Below are 20,465 nucleotides of genomic sequence, written 5' to 3' on the forward strand. Positions count from 1 at the left end.
GAACAAATAACGAGGAACAACTATGGTTCAGTAGGACTGGATCTTCTGTAGAATAGGTGTCAGATGTAATTCAATGTATAGCAATCTGTATAGGAACAAGGAACCAAAGGTTCCCAAGTTGTGGGTGATTAGATAAATTTATGAAACTAGCACTTGTCTATAGTATAAAAAGGCATACAAAGTTGCAGCAACCGAGGGATCAAGGATAAATTAAAAGGCTTGCAAGGAATTTGCTAGATCCCCATCTGGTGTACTGTGTTCTATCCTGGTCACCTACTCGAACTTATTACCAGCCCTGAGAGGTAACAAAGAAACCAACAAAGATTCCAGTATCACTAATTTAGTGAGGAAAGGTCAAGGGAATATTCTTAAATGCAATCCAAAGAGGTCTTCAATGTAATCCAATTGAAGTGGAAGAAAGGAATTGGAAAAAAATGAATTAGCAACTCTTTGAAGAGCTCAAATTCCAGGGGATTCAAGTCCAAAATTAGGAAGGTAGCTGAAAGACCTGCCAGAACTTTCGCCGGCCAAAGGGTGTAACGTTGCAAGGATAATAGGGGAAACACAATGACGTAAACTGGGTCAAGAAACAATTAAATGCAGTGTTATGTAGAGCCATTGCCCAAAACATCCTCTTACACTGGAAGGCACGTCTCTGCATCTCCAAACGATTTGCAAAATAAACTCGAGGTTGTTATTTGGGGACCAGATGGAAGAGAATGAAAGGGCTAGAAAGGGCATCAGAAGCCATTCCTTTAATAATGCACTTCTACAATCAAACTCAACGTTAGCAGTCAGGCATTAATCGTACTAGAAAACACCATGCGCAGTCACACCAACAAAAAGACGAGTCCACAAATATGCAACTAATCCTAAAATTAAGCTCAGACACCCAAAGTGTGTTTTCACTTTTATTTATGGAAAATTGAAGTGACTATCAGAATCTAGGCTCAATACAAGTACTTTAACAATAAAGTAACCATGAAATGATCATTAATTCCAAAACAATTCTGGGTTTCAGAGGCAGTAAACAAAAATACACAAGAACATGGTACTGTGATTAGCACTACGCACCACTATTAAAGATTTCTTTTACATTAAAATCAGTTAATAGAAACAAGATCTAGTAGCGATGCTGGAAATGGGGATCGCTGGACGGTCTCTGCACTCGGTCTTGGTCACCAAAGCTGTCCGTTCCTTGCATGCCTCCTCCCATTATCTGGACGGTGCGGTTCATCGATTGAACACCACCCTGCTGGCTCCCACCTTGCATAAATCCTCCATGCCTATGGAAAAAGGATATTTGTCTCTTTAATTCAGTGGTACCGATGGACACGCCAAGAGCTGAACATGAACAAGCCAAAGTAGGTCCAGAGAGACAGTGTTGAGCCCCAACAGAAATTAGACCTAAGACAAGGCAATCAATGCATTTAGCAGAACCATCAATACTTTGAATTATTTTCTACACGACATGCAAAGATGTGAGATGAGAAGAAAAAGAATGAAATCTCACCAAATCTCTTCCTATTTAACTTCAACCATGTCAAAATACTGACCAGGTGCAGTACAAATATATTACATAATAGGAAAATTAAAGGACGAGAAAAAGCAATTTAACCCATTGAAGTGCGTCCCTCTAGAACCCCAACACTTCTACTGCAGTGTCCAGTCTCATTTTGAAGGCCCCTGCTTTTAAGACTCTGCTTCACTATTCAACATTTAAAAAAATCTTGATAAACACAATACACCATCAAACTTCATTTAAAGAACAGAGCACATAAATGAACAGGTTATAAATTGAATTTTTTTTTTTTTTTTATATACTGAAAAGTTACCGTGGGGAAATATGTTCCTACACAGGAAACCCGAGCTCAGTCTTGTACAGAATGAAATAGAAATTACAACATGGAAAAAGACCGTTCGGCCCAACCAGTCCATGTTGTTCATGCGGTCCTTATCCCATGTGCCCGCCCTGTTCCCATGTCCTTTTATTCCCCTTTCTTTCAACCATCTATCTAACCTATTAAATGTTGACATAGGTGAATTCAATCACTAACTCTAGTACAGCCTGTGTTTCTCTTACTTTTAATCTTATATCTATGTCCCCTTGTTCTAGACCCCTCAAGCACTAGAAATGATCTGTTTCTATATGCACTGTCTCATCCCTTCATAAACACCTATATCAAATCACCCCTTAATCTCTGTTCTAAACAAAAGCAGTCCCAATTTTTCAGGTCTCTTTGTATTTCCAGGCAATCAACAACTGCTACTTTTTTTTACCCATTTCACCATCTTATCAATGTCCAATGCAGCTTCCTTTGGTCCTCAATTATTTACTAGTTTCCTATTTTAGCATCATCTTCAAATTTGGATAGCACTCCCTCTAGCCCTATATCCAAATTACTGATCGACAGTGAACAAAAGTGGTCTCAGAACAGAACCTTGTGGGACATCCGAACCCACATCCAACCACTCTGAGAAACTACCCTCAACTCCTCCTCTATGTTTCCTCCTTTTTAACCAGTTTTTAATTGAAATTGCTGAATCCTGATGAGCACAAATATAATTATGCTTGATCATATGCTACGATCTCTCTTAGTTGCTTTGAAGTCTATGCAAGTACATTGGCGTGGTCGGCCACTTGTTTCTCAGTAAATGGAGCAAAACAGAATGGATAACGGCACTGACTTCATTCACTAATGCCAGCAGCAATGAAGACTATACTGACCTCCATTCTGCATATTTAGTCATAAGTTGTCCCGAGAATGCCAACCGAACTCAGCTGCTCTGGTAAAATGAGAACGATTGGGATCAACCGTTTCACAAAAGTAGTTCATGATCAAATATTTCAATTGTAATTTACTTCTCACCAAATAACCCTCATTTAAAAAAACAAGTCATGTTCAGTTGCAGGATGCAGGTTTCACTCACCACTCATCTACAGGCAGCTGCTGAAACCATTCAAGCAGAAGTTAAAATGTAACCGTATGGATATGCAAATAAGATTGTAAATGGAAAATTAGCCCAAGATTGTCCTCTGCTTTTAAAATGTTTTGTATGAATGGTGGCCAAGCAGAAAAATAAAAAGGGAGATGGTTGACTACCTTAAACCATCACCCTACTTCAATAAACATTTCCCCCAGAAATGTAATACTGCATAGAAAATAGGAATTAATTCACTATATTTCTTCTGCAAATACAATCTCCGGACACACTGGAAGTTTTATAGACTATAGAACAGTCACAGGACAAAGCTAGTCATGCTTCACGAGCTATTTAGCCACAATGAAAATGCGTAATAAAGATTTGTTTTGAAGTCTTAATCAAAATGGTATTTAATTTTTGGAAACCAGATAGGTGCAGTTCCCATTTTGCGAACAGACCCAAGAAAAGATGATGGAAGACAGCTTGTATTAATGGATGTACATACACGTGCAGACAGTATTTGATTAAGGCGTTCAACAAAGTCAATTTAAATGAAAGCTTTTTAGGGAATGAATAAACAGAATTCTTGCCACATTAAGAAGCTATCACAAAAAGTGACCAATTTTGAGAGTTATTTACAGATGATGTCTACCAGGTCAATTTATGAAAGCAGTGTAATGCAAAATTCTGAAGTGCAAGGTTTAGTTAACGAGTTCAATTCAGAAAGATGGAATGGAATAGCAGCACAAATCCCAGTTCTACAAGAACAATTTTAAGGTTTTTGGCTAAATGCCCATGCTGGCGAATGGAATTTCTTTTGATTTCTTGCTTTCAGAACAGGTACAAAATAACCAAATGCAGAGTACGGTTTCACCGCCAACAGATGCCTATAGATCAATCTCAGCACATTCCTAATGTGACTTCTTTCCCGCTCCCCCCCCCCACCCCCTCAAATCAGCCATCCTTATGGTACATGAATAACCTGCCAATTTAGTGTCCAGCAGACCCACACTTGAGGTACTGCCCAAAAATAATTGATGACCTCCAAGAGCCAGCAAAGACCATTTTCAACTCATTAAATTGGACAGGTTTCAAACCCAGGCCCCACTGATTACTGCCTATAAATCCCACTGCCAGCAATACTAGGAAGGATACTCAGAACTCATCAAATATTGTTCAACTAAACTATATTTGTGCTCAGCAGGATTCAGCAGCAGCCAACAGTCCCAAAGCCAATAAGCTTCTCACTTAACAAGACAGGTCTCTCTTACCCAGGCATTCCTCCTTGTTGCATCATATGACCTTGTCCAGACTGGGCAGGTATGCCCCTATCACCTCCTACAATAGCAGAATACTGGGTTATTCTCCACAAGAAACAGCCTTACTAATGACTAATCATTTTCATAAAAGATTCATAAATGAATTCAACAAAAACTCATCAAATGTATTCCTTGTTGTGGCTAAGTGTTTGCTCGCCACTACTATAGTTCAACAGCTGAACAGAAGTAAACTAGAACTAAAGTATCATCTCAAAAACACCCTATTCCTCACCCTAACAAAAGGGCTTGATAAATGCAGAAATTCAGTGTCCTAGAACTTGCATAAAATGTCATTAAGCTGTAAAGGCTGGTGTAGTTCCAAACTTTAATGCCATTTGGGTCTCCGTAATGTCAACTTGGCTTAGTTGGTGGAGCTGTTGCTTAGGGTGCGTCATCTAGGCTGACACTTTAGCACAGTACGGAGAAAGATCCAGGGATGGCAGCTTTCAGAGAGATGAACCAAGACCCTGGCTGCCTGCTCAGCTAGGTGTAAAAACTGGGTTCATCCAGTTCTGATAAAAGGCATCGACCAGAAACGTTAACTCTTTCTCTCTCCACAGATGCTGCCTGACCTGCCCAGTGTTTCCAGCATTTACTGTTTTTATTAAAATATACTTTAAGTGCTGTACCTGCTGCAAATGTAGTTACCTCAAGGGATTAGGCTACGGATTGCAATTATCAAAATCACCACTATATTTTTACCTGTTAAAGTCTGCCACTGATGAGGAAGTGGCCTGCTATTTAAAATCTAAGTTTGTGCTGAGGTACAGTTTGCAGATGTATAACTGTATACTAATACAATCTTCAGTTAAATTTAAACAAGTACAAAAGAATCCCTAGTCATAAACAACAATAAAGCATGTTTGTTATTGAGTTCAAACATTAATCCTCAAGTAGAGTTTGCACATGTAGCAAATATAAAAGCAAGATTCCAAATCTGCTTCCAACAGGAAGCCAGAGGGAGAAAATCACTTAAAACTGAAAATTGTGTTGAGAAATATCAAAATGGAGAAATTTCGACACTACAGCAACTTTCCATCCCATCAACAGGATTAGATGGCCTGATACAACATACAGTACACCCATACCAGCTTTAAACTGAGAATAGCTAATTATTCATTGTACTGCCCACATCAGTGAATCAGGCCTATGGAGGAACCAGGCCAGTCAATGGTTTGGGGCAGTAATTTGATTTTGCATGGAGTACACTATGAAGAGATCATGGGATAGATCCCACCATAAATCCATAGCCATGCTAACGAAGTGGGCAAAGAGTGACCCCAAAGGGGCACACCACCACATGGCTGCTCTTCAATTCCAACATGTCAATGGTCCTGCTGACACAATCAACAATTCAGTCATACAGATATCATTTGTCTAATCCATTTCTCCACAATATGCTGCAATTTAGATAATATGTCTAACATTGAGACGTTTGAATCTCTTACCAATTGCCAGGACCTGGGAAGCAAGAGGCAATTAATGTTAGTTAACTTTAATAGAGTCTTTTTCATTTTTGTGTCTAACAAAACTAAATGTACAATTCATATTTAATGCTAGACTTTTCAACAAAAAAGTGATCTCCCGTGTTGCTTACAGTGAGTTGGAGGATATCAGAAGTTTGGGAGAGATATGGTGAGACAGCAAGCTTGAGTGGATAGTAATATTTGTTGATTCCCATAAATCAATTAAAAAATGATTTCTTTACTGTGAGCATATTTGAAGTTCGACATGTACCATACATAAGACATACTAAAACACAAACAGGTTTAAGTATTCAACAAGATTAGAAAGCTTGTAATTCAAAAGCAACAGGCCGTTTCAAACAGATGATCGAAACATTAAAATCTTGTGGAAACCTGGATGGTCAGGGGAACAATTTTAAATTTGACTAAAGAGATTCCTAAAACTGCACACACCAGTGGAAAAAAAATGACTTAATAGTTAACAGAGTTGGCCAAGATGTAGTCTTGTTGCAACATTGCATCAGAAGGTAAATCATGCAAAGACCAAGTTTGTAATTCACATCAAGTCCACATTACCTGAAATATCTGTCAAGTATAAAATGCTTGTCAACGATATAGCTGAAGTATTTATAAAGGCATTTAGAAGGAAATAAATTCAAGGTAAAATGCTGATCTTGATCACAACTAGTTTTAAGAATGACTGGACTAATCAATCACAAGATTGGAATCTTAAAAACCACTGTTGGTTTCTTTCATTACAAGCTCCTCTACCCAAACAGGTTACCTTGCCAACGGTCGTGATCTCTTTCCATCATCCCTCCATCCATGGTACCCTCCCAAGAGCGTTCTGGATGTCCCATCTTCCGCCCATGGTCACTGCTCCAATCCCTATCTCTGTTCAAGCAAAAGTAACACATTTTAGTGTAAATGAATCAACACGTAAATATATTTCCAAAAGAAATATGCTAGGTGGGGCAACAGTTCAGTTCAATTTCCATGGCCACTATAATATGTAACTGTTAGTTTTATGCATGACCCTTACTTATCTTAACTCCTACGTAAGTTACACTCACTCATGTGCTACTTCGGCTATTCCTCCCCTAACCCCTGCCCCCAAATCATTCATAGTTCTCCATCTCCCCACCATCATTTCTAAGCTCATCTCTTTCATGAGACCCACTCATTGAGTCCTTGATCATCACCCCCACCAAATTCCTAACCAACTACCTTTCCTTGCTGTGATGCTGCCCAACATTGTAAATAGTTCCCTCTCCTTAGGCACCTCCAAAATTAACTTGTCAAAAAAAGCCCACAATCGACTTACTTTCTCCAACCTCCTTCCTCGCCAAGGGTCTTAAACAGGTCACCGCTGTGCAACTTTATTTTCACCTCTCCCACAACTCCCTATTGATTTGCACTCCACCCACAAAACAGCCATGACCAGTGTTTCCTGTGAAACATTAACTCCTTCAGTCTTCTTGCAGTGCATGACATCATCCTCCTCCATCACTTCCACTCATGGACCATTTCTGTGGCTATGCCCTTGTATGGCTCCACTCCTATCTGTCCCAGCGAACCGGCACATCCTTAGAAACGTCAACTCCTGCCGTACCCACCCAGTCCCCTGCAGTGCTCCCCATAATTCCATTCTCAGCCCAGTTACATGTTGTCCATCAGCAACATCATCCACAGACACAAGATTGGTTTTAATGTGTATGATACCCAGATCTACATCTCAATCACGTCCTTCGGCTCCACAACAACCAGAATTTCCTTCAAGTGAACACTGGAAAGACCAAAGCCATTGAATTTGGTTGCTGCCAGATTCCATCTCACTCTCCAACTGCTGACTCAAAAATATCCTGGCCATCAAGATGATTACTTCCACCTCTGCAACAGAATGATACCAGGGTTAAATTGACTGGTTGCATAAGCTTGGCTTTTATCCCCTCAAGTTTAGACGGCTGAGGGGTGATCTAAGCGAGGTTTTTAAAATGATTAAGGGATTCTTAGAATAGAATTTTACAGCACAGAAACTGGCCATTCGGCCAACAGGTCTATTCCAGAGTTTATGCTCCAAACTAGCCTCCTCCTACCTTACATCATCTCACTATCAACATTTCCTTCTATTCCTTTCTCCCTCAAAAACTTATCTAGCTGCTTCTTAAATGCATCTATGATATCTGCATCAACCGTTCCATGTGGTTGCGAATTCCACATTCTCACCACTCTGAGTAAAGATCACTAATGATTCAATAGAGTATACAGAGAAACTAATTCCTCTGGTGGGAGAATCCAGAACAAAAGGCATAATCTTCAAATTAAAGCTAGGCCATTTAGGAGTGAAACCATTAAGCACTTTTTCCATACAAAGGATAGTAGAAATCTGGAACGTGCTCCCCAAAAAGGACGTGGATGCTGAGTCAAATGAACTTTAAGACTGCAGTTTTGTTAGGCAAGGGCATCGAGGGATATTGAACAAAGGTGAGTGAATGGAGTCAAGGTACAGATCAGCCATGATAGTGGAATATTCTTAAAGGCTGAATGGCCTACTCCTGTTCCTATGTTTCTTTTGCCCACCTCCACCCCCACCACAGATGCAATCCTTATCCATGCTTCGGTTAGCTCCTGGCTTGATATATTTAATGGCCTCCTCCACAATCTCCAATTCCTCCAAAATTCCACCATCAGCACCCACCAAGTCCCGCTTACACATCACTCCAAGCCTTGCCGTAGCTCCCTATCTCCCAACATATTCTTGTCCTCATCGACAAACTGCCTCCATAACCAGGCCCTACACTACCTCAGATCTTCACCACCATTATGCCCTACCTCAGCCCTTAGTTTCTCCAATTCTAGCTTATGTGTAATCCGCTCCCTTAGCTCGTTTGACAATTACCTTGATTGTGGAGGCACAATTCCTCCTCTGTTGTCTCCTCCTACTCGTTTCATGTCTGGTCCATAGCCACCACCGCTCCAGCCCTCTCGCTGTGACCCTGAATCGCGGCTGTGGCGCTCTGGTCCTCCATGTCTTCCATCAGGATAATGCTAAATACACAATATTCAAATATTTTAAGTTAGTTTCTTTGAACAAAATGTTGACTTATTTTACGCTTTGCTTTTTGAATACAATTCCCTTTAAACCAATATCCTCGTGTCCAACAGCTGCTAAAGTATAGTTCCCATATCGGGATAATGAAGCAGATTACTGCTCAGTGGTGAGACCCGGGCCAGTACACATTGGTACCCTCACAATAAAACCTTACTGGTCTCCCTCCATTTTATCAATACCAGAATGGTCAGTGCTCCTCTGAACCCTTCTTTCTTGCTCCTTCAAAGCTGCAAATATGTGGTTGACATGCTTTTCCTCCTCCTTGCATCCTTCTTGTATTAAAATCAAGACTCATGACACCATCTGACTCTCCCAAGATCACAAAACTGGGGAATCTTCCCTTTCCCCAACAATAAACAAGTTTTTCAGAACTTGAGCTCGATATTGCCCCGCACTACAGGCCTTGGTCTTTCATTTAGGTTTAGATTGCAGAGTAATGTGAAACTTCTAAAACTGTCATAAGAAGGAAAGAAAAGAAAGAAAAAGACAAAGAAAAAAAAAGACTGCTTATTTTCCCTCTGCCCATAATCCTTAGGTGGTCAGACAACTGAAAGCTTGAGTTTGAGGTCTCACTAGGTGGACAACAGGTCTTAGGAGCCCAAGTGTCATGATGAACAGCATTACACACGTGCAAGTGCATGGTCACCATCCCCTTCATTAATGCAAGATACATGCCATAACCCAGCAGGCAGTTCCACCAGCACACTGGAGCTTCATCATCTCCGTGCCTCTGTAACCCAATCATAATGCGCACCAACCCCTGGATATATGAGCATGTGTTCTTAAACCTGGCTTTTAGGTACTGCTTCTAGTAGCTTTGCCCCAAGTCTGAGCTTCCTCTTTACCTCTATGGGACATCTGCCTTCAGAGTTGTGCAAGGACCTAGAGAGAGCAGGATTGTGACAAGGATGTTCCAGATGCCCAGGTTGAGTGCCATGTGCCAGGCTCCACATACTAGTTACAGCAGGTCCTTGTGTGAGGTGCTTTAACAAAAAGATGTCTCCAACGTGAATCTGACTTTTCCCCCCCTTCCAAGATACTCAGTAACAGAGCTTCTACAAGTATGTAAAAAGGAAGAGTAGCAAAAGTGTTGGCCCCTTAGACACTGAAACAGGTGAAATTATAATGGGGAATAAGGAAATGGCAGAGACATTAGACAAATATTTTGTATTTGTCTTCATAGAAGACACAAAAAGCATACCAAAAATAGTGGGGAACCAAGGGGCTAATAAGAGTGAGGAATTTAAAGTAATTAATACCAGTAGAGAAAAAGTAGTAGAGAAACTAATGGGACTAAAAGCCGACAAATCCCCTGGACCTGATGGCCTACACCCGAGGGTTCTAAAAGAGGTGGCTGCAGAGATAGTGGATGCATTGGTTGTGGTCTTCCAAAATTCCCTAGATTCTAGAACGGTCCCAGCGGATCAATAGCAAATGTAACCCTGCTATTCAAGAAAGGAGGGAGAGAGAAAACAGGGAACTACAGGCCAGTTAGCCCGACATCAGTCGTCAGGAAATTGCTGGAATTCATTATCAAAGAAGTGGTAACAGGGCACTTGGAAAATCATAATATGATTAGGCAGAATCAACATGGCTTTATGAAAGGGAAATTGCATTTTAAATTTAAAAAAAAAAAAAAAAGAGTTTTTTGAAAGAAAGACAGACTTGCATTTCTATAGTGTCTTTCACGACCACCGGACATCTCAAAGTGCTTTACAGCCAATGATGTACTTTTGGAGTGTAGTCACTTTTGTAATTTTGAGGATATAACAAGCAGGGGAGCCAGTGGATGTAGTATATTTGGATTTCCAAAAGGCATTCGATAAGGTGCCACATAAAAGGTTGCTACGCAAGATAAGGGCTCATGGGGTTGGGGTGTAATATATTAGCATGGACAGTGGTTTGGTTGACAGAAAACAGAGTAAGGGATAATTGGGGCATTTTCCAGTTGACAGGCTGCGAATAGAGGGGTGCAGAAAGAATCAGTGCTTGGGCCTCAGCTGTTTACAATCTATTAATGAGTAAGATGAAAGGACTGATTGCAATGTATCCATGTTTGCTGACTATACAAAGCTAGGTAGGAAAGTAAGTGGTGAGGAGGATACAAAGAGCCTGCAAAGGGATATAGACAGGTTAAGTGAGTGGGCAGTAAGGTGGCAGATGGAGTATAATGTGGGGAATGTGAGGTTATTCACTTTGGTTGGAAGAATAGAAAAACAGAATATTTTTTAAATGGTGAGAAACTATTAAATGTTGATGTTCAGAGATATTTAGGTGTCCTCGTACAGGAAACAGAGAGTTAGTATGCAGGTACAGCAAGCAATTAGGAAGGCAAATGGAATGTTGGCCTTTATTGCAAGGAGTTGGAGTATAAGAGAAAGGCAGTCTTATTACAATTGTACAGGGCTTTGGTGAGACCACACCTGGAGTAAAAGTGCAGTTTTGGTCTCATGAGAAAGGATGTATATGCCTTATAGGCGGCGCAACAAAGGTTCACTAGATTGATCCCTAGGATGAGGGGGTTGTCTTATGAGGAGAGATTGTGTAGAATGGGCCTATACTCTCTGGAGTTTAGATAAATTAGAGGTGATCTCATTGAAACATACAAGATTCTGAGGGGGATCGACAGCGTAGATGCCGAGAGGTTGTTTCCCTGGCTGGAGAGTTCAAAACTAGGGGGCATAGTCTCAGGATAAGGGTTCGGCCATTTAAGACTGAGATGAGGAGGAACTTCTTCACTCAGAGGGTTGTGAATCTTTGGAATTCTCTACCCCAGAGAGCTGTGGATGCTGAGTCGTTGAGTGTATTCAAGGCTGAGAGAGATACATTTTTGGACTCTAGGAGAATCAAGGGATATGGGGAATCGGGCAGGAATGTAGAGGTCGAAGATCAGCCATGATCTTATTGAATGGCGGAGCAGGCTCGAAGGGCCATATGGCCTACTCCTGCGCCTAATTCTTATGTTATGTAACTGATGCCCCCCCCCCAAACATTTTTCTGAGGTCCAATGGGCATTTGTCTCCACATAAAGACCCCATTACCAAGAAAGATCAGACAATCCTGGTTTTGGACCTGAAAGTCCCAATAGTTTTCAATTCCACACATGCAATTAATTAATTTATTCAAGCAAAGTGAAATATGTTACCTGTCCATCTCTATCAATCATGCCTCGGGAACTGTGAAAGAAAGGAACACAATAAAACCGAATGAATGTGAGCATTTAGAGCGCCACAGCCATGAAGCACATACTGTACACACTGACAAATTAATTCCCAAGATACAATTTAAATCTCATTCAACTACAGGAAACTTTGTTATATCCGACACCGACGGGACCGAGCTGTTGCCGATCTATCAAAACTGCCAGACATACCAGCGTTAATGCTGAAGCATACGGAGGTTTTCATCTCCGTATCCGACAACACTGTTGCTTAGCAACAGCTTCTAAACAGTCGACCCGTACCTTGGAAGCGTCTCTGTAGCTTAGCAACAGCTTCAGAGAGACTTTCCAGAGCCTGACTGTTGGAAAAAAAAGCCACGAGAAGAAAAAAAAACTAACAAAACGGCTCCTGATTTCTGCCGGTAGATCGAGGTTTCCGGACATACAACCTCCGGATAAACAAAAGTCTCCTGTACCATGACTTTTAACTGTTGGGTAGTATGACTGCAGTGGGCTATTTTGATAGGGTTTCCTCCTGTTAAGCACCTAACCAAGACAGCTCCCACATGATCACCAGTGTCACTATTAACTGGCCCAAAAGGATTTTCTTGAAGTTCTGTTAAACACCACCACCCCCAACCCCCACAGCACTGTTAAGATAAGGAATTTACATCAACACACTGCACCAGCATGGCATCCAACATCAACCCATTTTAAACTAGATCAGATAAAAATCCTTAAAGCACTCACTCATTCACGCCCGGTGTATACATGTAGGTCATACCAGATTAAGATGAGCAACAGAAGACAAATTTGTTCAAGTGTTCCAGCTAGTTTTAGGTTAGTCAACTTTGCAACTTAACAGTACACTGAACCGGAGGAGGAAGTCATAGGGAGAACTTTTTCAGCACAAAGTACCTCACTCCCTCTTGTATACTGTTTTATTTTAAAAAAAAAAACCAGAATTGGTTTCCTGTCTGGCAGTACACATCTCAACTCATTCATTTTCCCTCCCATTTCAGGTATCTAATTGCATACCAAAGCTGCTCAAATTCCTGGGATGATCCATGTGCACCCTACAGCAACTTTTTAAATTGAATCAATGTTGCGGACCGGCACAAAAGCAATTCTGGAGGCACCCAGGCCAGGAAACGTTAGGTGTTCTGTTTTCAATCGAAACATCTTTACTTGGCACTGCAGCCAAAAGCACTGATTGGTGTGCGCAGAAATGGAGTTACCTCCACCAGGTGAAAGGAGATCTGAAACATGGGATCTCCCTGAAGGGAGAGCAAACAAGCAAACTGAATAGATTTCTTAGCTATCAAAATCCTCTTAACATGATAAACAGACAGCTCATAGAGGTTCCTTCGTTGATGCTTTTCTATCCCTTTGTTTCATACTAATTATATACAAACTGAAATCACCATTGAGAGCATAGTTCAGTTCAACCAATATCCTTTACAGTTGAAAAAGGCTCCACATACCCGTGACCAGTTAGTTAATTTTCCTCAGTTGTTTAGCTTTCAGATCAGTGCATTGCTCCTGCCACTAATAGTTAAACTAATTCCATTCAAACCTGGCTGTAAGGAAACTTTGCCTAACCAAACTTCTTGTATAGAGTCTGATTCCACCACAGCCCTTGCATTTCATGTAGAAATGGTCGCGTTGTAGACAGTGCAACCTAGTGCACCATCCACCCTAATTCTTACTAATACTAACTCCGGGGGAGGCAAAAAAAAACACAAGAAAAACCCGTTGTCACGTTCAGAGTATCACCAAAGAAATTACTCACTCTCGCTGAGTTAATCAAGCAAGCTCAAATAGACCCACGACACATCTCTATGTCTGCTTAACTCTCCCCTCACCCCAAAATGTCCCAATGTTCATAGGAACGTAACATTTCAGGTCTTTTCCTGCTTTAGGAATTCAGCTCATACCCAGAATCACGCCTGTCCGGCATCCGATCAGTTTTCCAGTCCCCACGTGGCAGCCCTCTTCGCGGAGATTCACGCCGAGGACTGTGGTTGCGATGGGAGCCGTGATCAAAGTGTCTATCGTGGTCTCTACCAGATTTCATCACAATATCACGGCCCCGGCTACCAGCCCGCCTATCATGGAATCCTTCAGGTCTCTTGTCAAATCTTCCTCCAAATGGCGCTTCATCTCGACGCGGTGGGCCGCTATCTCTGCGGTCAAACCTATCCACTCGCCTGAGCAAGAGAGAAATGACATTAAGCAACAATACAGCCAAACTCATATTCACTAGTGGAAAAATTAATCAAGGCCAGTGAAAACAAAGCTTAATGCAAAAATCAGTTCGGATCTGTGTGTTAATATGGAGGTCCGGGGACTGGGCAATCCACTATTGTCTCTGGGACCTGGATCCTAAGTCAATCCAGACTGACAGGAGAATTGTCTCCTCTCTCTGCCTGCTGTAAAAGTCTTAAGTAAAAAGAATCTCTGGCATTCACTCTAGCTCCTACTGAATTAGAACAATTCAACATCAACTGACAATCTCACAGAGCTGCAAAGCTGGCTGGTGTGGAAAATGAAGGAGGGCCACTGGTAGTTACAAGTTTGGATAGGGCAGAGTAGAGAAGCATTCCTCTATATCTAACCCATGCTATACCTAATCGGAGAGAACTTGATATGGACACTGGTGGAAGAAATGGAAAATGTTGCATCTCCCATTACTAGAACCCTTAATTTATTGAGCATAATTAAGCAATTTATAAATCAACAGGAAACTGTCAGGCATTTGAAAATCAATATGATAAAAACCCATTGATGCGCTATCAACAATACCAAAGACTACGAAATGGACTTATATGAAGTAGGCTTTTATTGACTAAGAACTAGAGCATGCCTCTGCTAGTGAATCCATCCTAAGAGCTCCCGGGGGAAGGGTGGTGAGTCACCTTTATACCCGGGCTTAGGGGTGGAGCCAGGGGCTGAGACATGCCTGGACTTGTACAGGGTTAACAGTGGTTTACCACACAGGCATGTACAGGTTAACAGTGGTTTACCACACCCATAACCTGTACTTAAAACCACCACTGCAGGAAACTGTGCGCTATCCGGCACCGAGCTGCTGCCGTTCCCTCAAAACTGCCGTACACTCCAGAGCTAATGTTGAAACATCCGTATGAATCCAACAAACCCTGTTGCTTAGCAACAGCCTCTAAACAGTCGGCAAGCGTCTCTGTAGCGTCTCTAGCTGAAGCTGTTGCTTAGCTACAGACGTTGCAGAGCTTGACTGTTCAAAAAAAGCAAAGAAAAGCGAAAAGAATAAAAAACGGCTCCTGATTTTTGCCGGTGGCTCCAGCTTGCCGGACGGTTCGCCTCCGGATAACACAAAGTTTTTTGAACCACAGTGTTCAGCCTATCCCAGGCAATCAGATCAAAAAGTGGAAAAAGTTATTTTAAGATTTAGATCTTCACTAACATCGACAAACTTGTTCTAGACAACACATTTCTGCAATTAATACTTGGAACTAAAAACCAGTTAACTTTTGGGAAGGTTCCGACAATTAGGAGAATTGTAGGCATGCAACCAAACACATTTTAGGTTAAGTGGACATTTTAGGCCCCGTGTAAATATACCTGGAGTTACAAAACTTAACTCTCGAATTCCTTAATTTTAACCAAAAGGCTGGAAACAAATGAAATTAAAAACTGCTGTTTTTTGAAAAAAAGCAGTTTCCATTTCCCTTGGCACTAGCCTTGCAGGTTTATCATTCGATCGTCAAGATAAGGTGGAGTTTCAAATTTGTGTATTTGTATTGCGGCACATGTAGGATTCTCAAACTGTAAACACCCACAACAACCAAAAGCTCCAAGCTTCCTTAAATTCAAGAAGGCTGTGCAAGTATAATTAACTCCCACCCTTCATCCACCCAGTCTCAACACACATCACATAGTTTAACCTTAACTGTGACTCACCTGTCTATCTGCATATCTGGAAATCCCCGACCTCGATCCCGGTGATCAAAGTCATTGAATCGCTCTTGGCGGCCAAAGTCTGACCCGTGACTGCTGTATCTGTTATCACTGTCCAGGGCTATACGTTTCTGATCAGGCCAGTACTGATCATCCCGTCTAGGAGAGGAAATTTAAAACCATTTTTAGGATTACACACAATATCAAGTAGGCAAAGAAGCAGGGAGCAGCATTACAGATTAAACATTTACCTATCGCTATCATAAGGCCTTTTAATGCCACCGCGGCGTTCATGTTCATAGCGTATTTGTTCCTGTTGACGTCGGAGTTCTTCTTTCTCTCTATTAATTCGCTCCTGTTCTCGCCTCCTCTCCTGTGCGGCAAAGGGAAGACATATTTTTAGGATTATACAATGGACAACATTAGAGAATAAAGAAAGCTTAATTTAATTCTCAACACAATCTATAGTTACTATTTGAATTGAACAATTGGTGCCGTTTATCTTTACATTTTTCTTATACTAAACTAGGAGTTAGTCACAATGGTTAAAAGGCCAAGAAATAGAACTAGATGGCCGTTTCTCCACCTCTGAATAAAAAGTATCTGAAAGTGCATCCCTACATTTGCCTTTTCTTTAGCCACCATATTGACTGAGTGAACTAAAGGTGGAGAGTTTCTCAATTATCGGTATTCTTCCTGGTCCTCTCGTTTTACCTGCTCTATTCGGATTCTCTCCCGTTCCAGCTTTTCTCGCTCTAGCCGCTCTCGCTCAAGACGCTTCCTTTCAATTTCAAGCCGCTCCCTCTCCCGCTGGAGCAGCTCCCGCTCTTGGCGCTCTCGCATGCGCTCTCTCTCCCATTTCTCCCGTTCTCTGTTAGAGTAAAATAGATTTTTAGTTAATTACAAAAATAAATCAACACCAATTATTGAAATAAAAGCGCCACTTATCAGGAAAAAAAATCATTTCAACTAATGTATTTTCAATGTACATGTTTCCCTCACCAAAGAATGCAGCAAACTGCTGAACATATCCATTGCCCTAATGCTCACCGATCTTGTAAATGACTCCTTTTGCTCAGCCACTTCAAAACTGCCATCACCCCTCTCCTGAAAAAGTACAACCTGGACCGGCTCCATCTTAAATCGGCACCCGTGGAAAAACTCTACCATTTCCCAAGGTTACACCCCTATCCAACAACTTTCCGTATGAACCAGCGTGCAATCTTAGCATCATGTATGACCCAGAGTGAATTTTAAATCCCATATTTATTAAACCACAAAGGCTGCTTACTTCTACCTCCATAACAGTGCCTGCCTCTGCTGAAACCATCATCCATAACTCTGTTACCTCTAGATTTGATCTCACCAACTAGAGTTATATAGGGCCTTGGTGAGACCACACCTGGAGTAGTGTGTGCAGTTTTGGTCTCCTTACCCAAGGATATACTTGCCATAGAGGGAGTGCAGCGAAGGTTCACCAGACTGATTCCTGTGATGGCAGGACTGTCGTATGAGAGATTGGGTCGACTAGGCCTGTATTCACTGGCGTTTAGAAGAATAAGAGGGGATCTCATTGAAACGTATAAAATTCTGACAGGGTTCGACAGACTGGATGCAGGGAGGATGTTTCCCCTGGCTGGAGGGGTCTAGAACGAGGGGTGACAGTCTCGGGATACAGGGTAGCACATTTAGGACTGAGATGAGGAGAAATTTCTTCACTCAGAGGGTGGTGAACCAGTGGAATTCTCTACCACAGAAGGCTGTGGAGGCCAAGTCACTGAATATATTTGAGATAGATAGATAGATTTCTAGACGCAAAAGGCGTCGTCAAGGGGTATGGGGAGAGAGCGGGAATATGGTGTTGAGATAGAGGATCAGCCATGATCAAACTGATTGGCGGAGCAGGATCGAAGGGCCGAATGGCCTACTCCTATTCCTATTTTTCTATGTTCCTAACATCTCTCCTCATGGATTCCATCTCATCCAAAACTGCAACGCCTAAATCATGTGCTGCATCAAGTCTCGCTCATGCGCTGGTCCTCGATGATCTCAATGGGTTCCATTCCCTGATGCACCAAATTAAAAATTCTCCCCCCCCCCCCCATTTACAAATTCTTTCACGGCCTTCTCTAGGTCTACATCCCAACCTACGTCGCATGGTCTTCCAGCTTTCATCTACTGTTGACTCCACTCTCTTGTCCAGCTTGTGTCACAAGAGCCTCCAGCCAGCTTGGGCCTTACCTCTGGACCTTCCTCCTTAATTCCCACCACCTGGCTACCTCTCTCCACAGCTTTAAAAGTCTCCAAAAGACCCATTGTTCAACCATGCTTTCTGTTATCCTAACATTTCCACTGCTGATTCTTCTCTGAAGCCCTTTGGGAGGCTTTTGACATTAAAGGCACTATTTAAATATCTCTGAGAGGTCACTAGCAGTCTTATGGAGATCTGCATTATGGATCTCCTAGAGGGAGAAAAAATATTTTGCCATTTGCCCAAAAAGGGTGTTATTCAACAGTTGCCACTGAGACTAGAGATCAGTCTCCCTTTCCTGCTCCATCCTAGCTGCCTATTCTACCACTAATAGCAGTCAAAGGCACAGTTGTTTTTTCCCCAAATTACATAAATGTATAGATTTCATATAATAGAAGCAGAAGGGCACCAAATATGACAGACACTGCCACCCGGTGCTGAAAATGATGTAGAGGAACTACTGTTATGGGTTTCTCCATTCCCTTGACGAAAGCACCCCATTTCTGCTACTTTCAAGTTGCAGCGATAGGACCTTTCTTGTATATGGCTCCTCTTGTAATTCAAAAGGAAGGAGGAGAGTTTTTATCACCAATTTTCACAAAGACCATTAAGCTTTGCTCAAATACAGTACTGTAAATGTGTATTTACTGCCCAAGTTAGTCACTGGTGTATCAAATTAACAAGCCCTTAATAACAACCCAAACTTATGTAGAGGCCAACTGGCACCTAAAAATGCTCCTTACACTTCTTTACTCTTCTAATAGTATTTCCCTTGGATCATACGGTCTTACTCTGCAAACAAAACCAGTTCAGGTCACAATTTAGATAAATATCCAAAATGTTCAAAAACCACGTACTTGCTATCTATACATATCCTAATATAGTGTACTGAACCCATCAGTGAACCAGGCCTACAGTGGATCCAGGCCAGTCAAAGGTTTGGTGCAGTCATTTTATATAGCATGGAGTACACTATGAAGGGATCATAGAATGGATCCAAACATAAATCCATAAGCCATGCATTTCAGTTTTCTGAGCCAGAACAGGTAGAAAGACAGAAGATGCCCAATTTCTGGCTTTCAGACCTCTTATTTTATGTTAAAAGGTGCTAGACCGCATGTAGATATTTTGCAATTATTAAGAGAACAAAATTGGAATCAAACTTCCTGAATTGCTACCTAAAGTCTTTTCTCTTAAGATTTCCAAAGTTGGCCTTACCTGCGCCTTTCTATCTCGCGAATCTCCCGTTCGCGTTGCCTTTGCCGTTCACGCTCCCGCTGCTCTTTGATCTTGTCGAAGGACAGTATGTCTTTCTTGTCCTTTTCTTTGGTGCCTGGTTTGCTGTCCTGACTCTTCGCAGACTAATGTTAACAAAAAGATTTTCCCTCCAATTTTAATACTGCGTAGCTCGAACTGCTGTTAATAGAACACTACTATGCGAGTCTGTCATGTTACAGTAAGGATATCATGTGTTTGAACAAAGCCATAGGTGTAGGCATTTCTTGATGGATGGGATCATAATTCAGCCCCTTTCCCCCCCCCCCCCCAAGGAGTAGGTTGATTCTTAATTAGGTATGATCATACACCCCCCTCGACTAATGGCAATAATGTGGATGATGGGAGTGGCTATCAGGAAGTTTCAAAGATGTGCAATATTATTCCTCATTTCAATAGTGTTAGATCATGAAAATACAAAACCAAAAATCATGTCTAGAACATTATGCATAGCTCTCAATAATTTTTAACGATCAAAGAAGGACTGCCATTTCAGGATTTGAGACTATGGGGAGGAGAGAAAAGAGAGTGTGTCTTGGAGTAATAAATGTTAAATGTGCTACTATTGGGCTAAACTTAGCCCTCAGGGGTTACATTTGTAAGAGCAGTGCTGGCAGGTGTAGATTAGGTTTAGAACATGCGCCTGGTCAGTGCACTAGATGCAGTGAAAGATAGTTCAAGATTCCTGTGATCCTTCAACAACTCTATTCCCTTGAACTCCGCAGTTGCCAAGTTAGGCTGGTGGATTCGATTATGGAGGAGATGAGAGTAAGTCAGCTTGACTAAAAACTGATGCTGGAAAGCATTAGGCAATCAGTGTTGCAGGAAGGTTGAAGAGACTTCAGGAGTGGAGGTTTGGCACTGGGCAGTATGCCAGAAGGCAGGAGTTATTTTGTTTAAGATAATTAAGACAAAGTGGGGTAGCATAGTTTGTTCATTATTTTGTTCAAAGACAAGCTGTATTGTTTGAAGTTAAGTGTTGTTCTGTATCTTCCTCTTACTGTCAAATAAAGCAGCT

The 20,465-nt window shown here is 41.6% G+C and overlaps 1 protein-coding gene and 1 non-coding gene across 3 annotated transcripts in view; both read right to left on the reverse strand.

Annotated features, from left to right (window-relative positions):
* Positions 1–898: 898 nt before the first annotated feature.
* safb (scaffold attachment factor B) overlaps positions 899–20,465 on the reverse strand; it is a 69,952-nt gene continuing 50,385 nt past the window's right edge. The window contains exons 14-23 of one of the 2 annotated variants that reach the window (XM_086005029.1): positions 19,391–19,533; positions 16,636–16,792; positions 16,173–16,294; positions 15,925–16,080; positions 13,920–14,192; positions 11,968–11,998; positions 8,610–8,758; positions 6,495–6,604; positions 4,197–4,263; positions 899–1,286 (exon numbers count right to left, since the gene is read on the reverse strand). In XM_086005029.1, coding sequence (XP_085861155.1) covers positions 1,124–1,286; positions 4,197–4,263; positions 6,495–6,604; positions 8,610–8,758; positions 11,968–11,998; positions 13,920–14,192; positions 15,925–16,080; positions 16,173–16,294; positions 16,636–16,792; positions 19,391–19,533 — 1,371 coding nt within the window. In that variant the 3' untranslated portion in view covers positions 899–1,123. The remainder of the gene's footprint in view (positions 1,287–4,196; positions 4,264–6,494; positions 6,605–8,609; positions 8,759–11,967; positions 11,999–13,919; positions 14,193–15,924; positions 16,081–16,172; positions 16,295–16,635; positions 16,793–19,390; positions 19,534–20,465) is intronic. The other variant, XM_086005030.1, reaches the window with a different exon arrangement.
* LOC147108416 (small nucleolar RNA SNORA42/SNORA80 family) lies at positions 5,362–5,500 on the reverse strand. The gene has a single exon (XR_015080747.1). It is a non-coding gene; the product is annotated as a small nucleolar RNA SNORA42/SNORA80 family (small nucleolar RNA).

This window comes from Somniosus microcephalus, chromosome 13, assembly GCF_052327205.1.
Source record: "Somniosus microcephalus isolate GS21.2 chromosome 13, FLI_Smic_1.0, whole genome shotgun sequence".
Taxonomy (NCBI): Eukaryota; Metazoa; Chordata; class Chondrichthyes; order Squaliformes; family Somniosidae; genus Somniosus; species Somniosus microcephalus.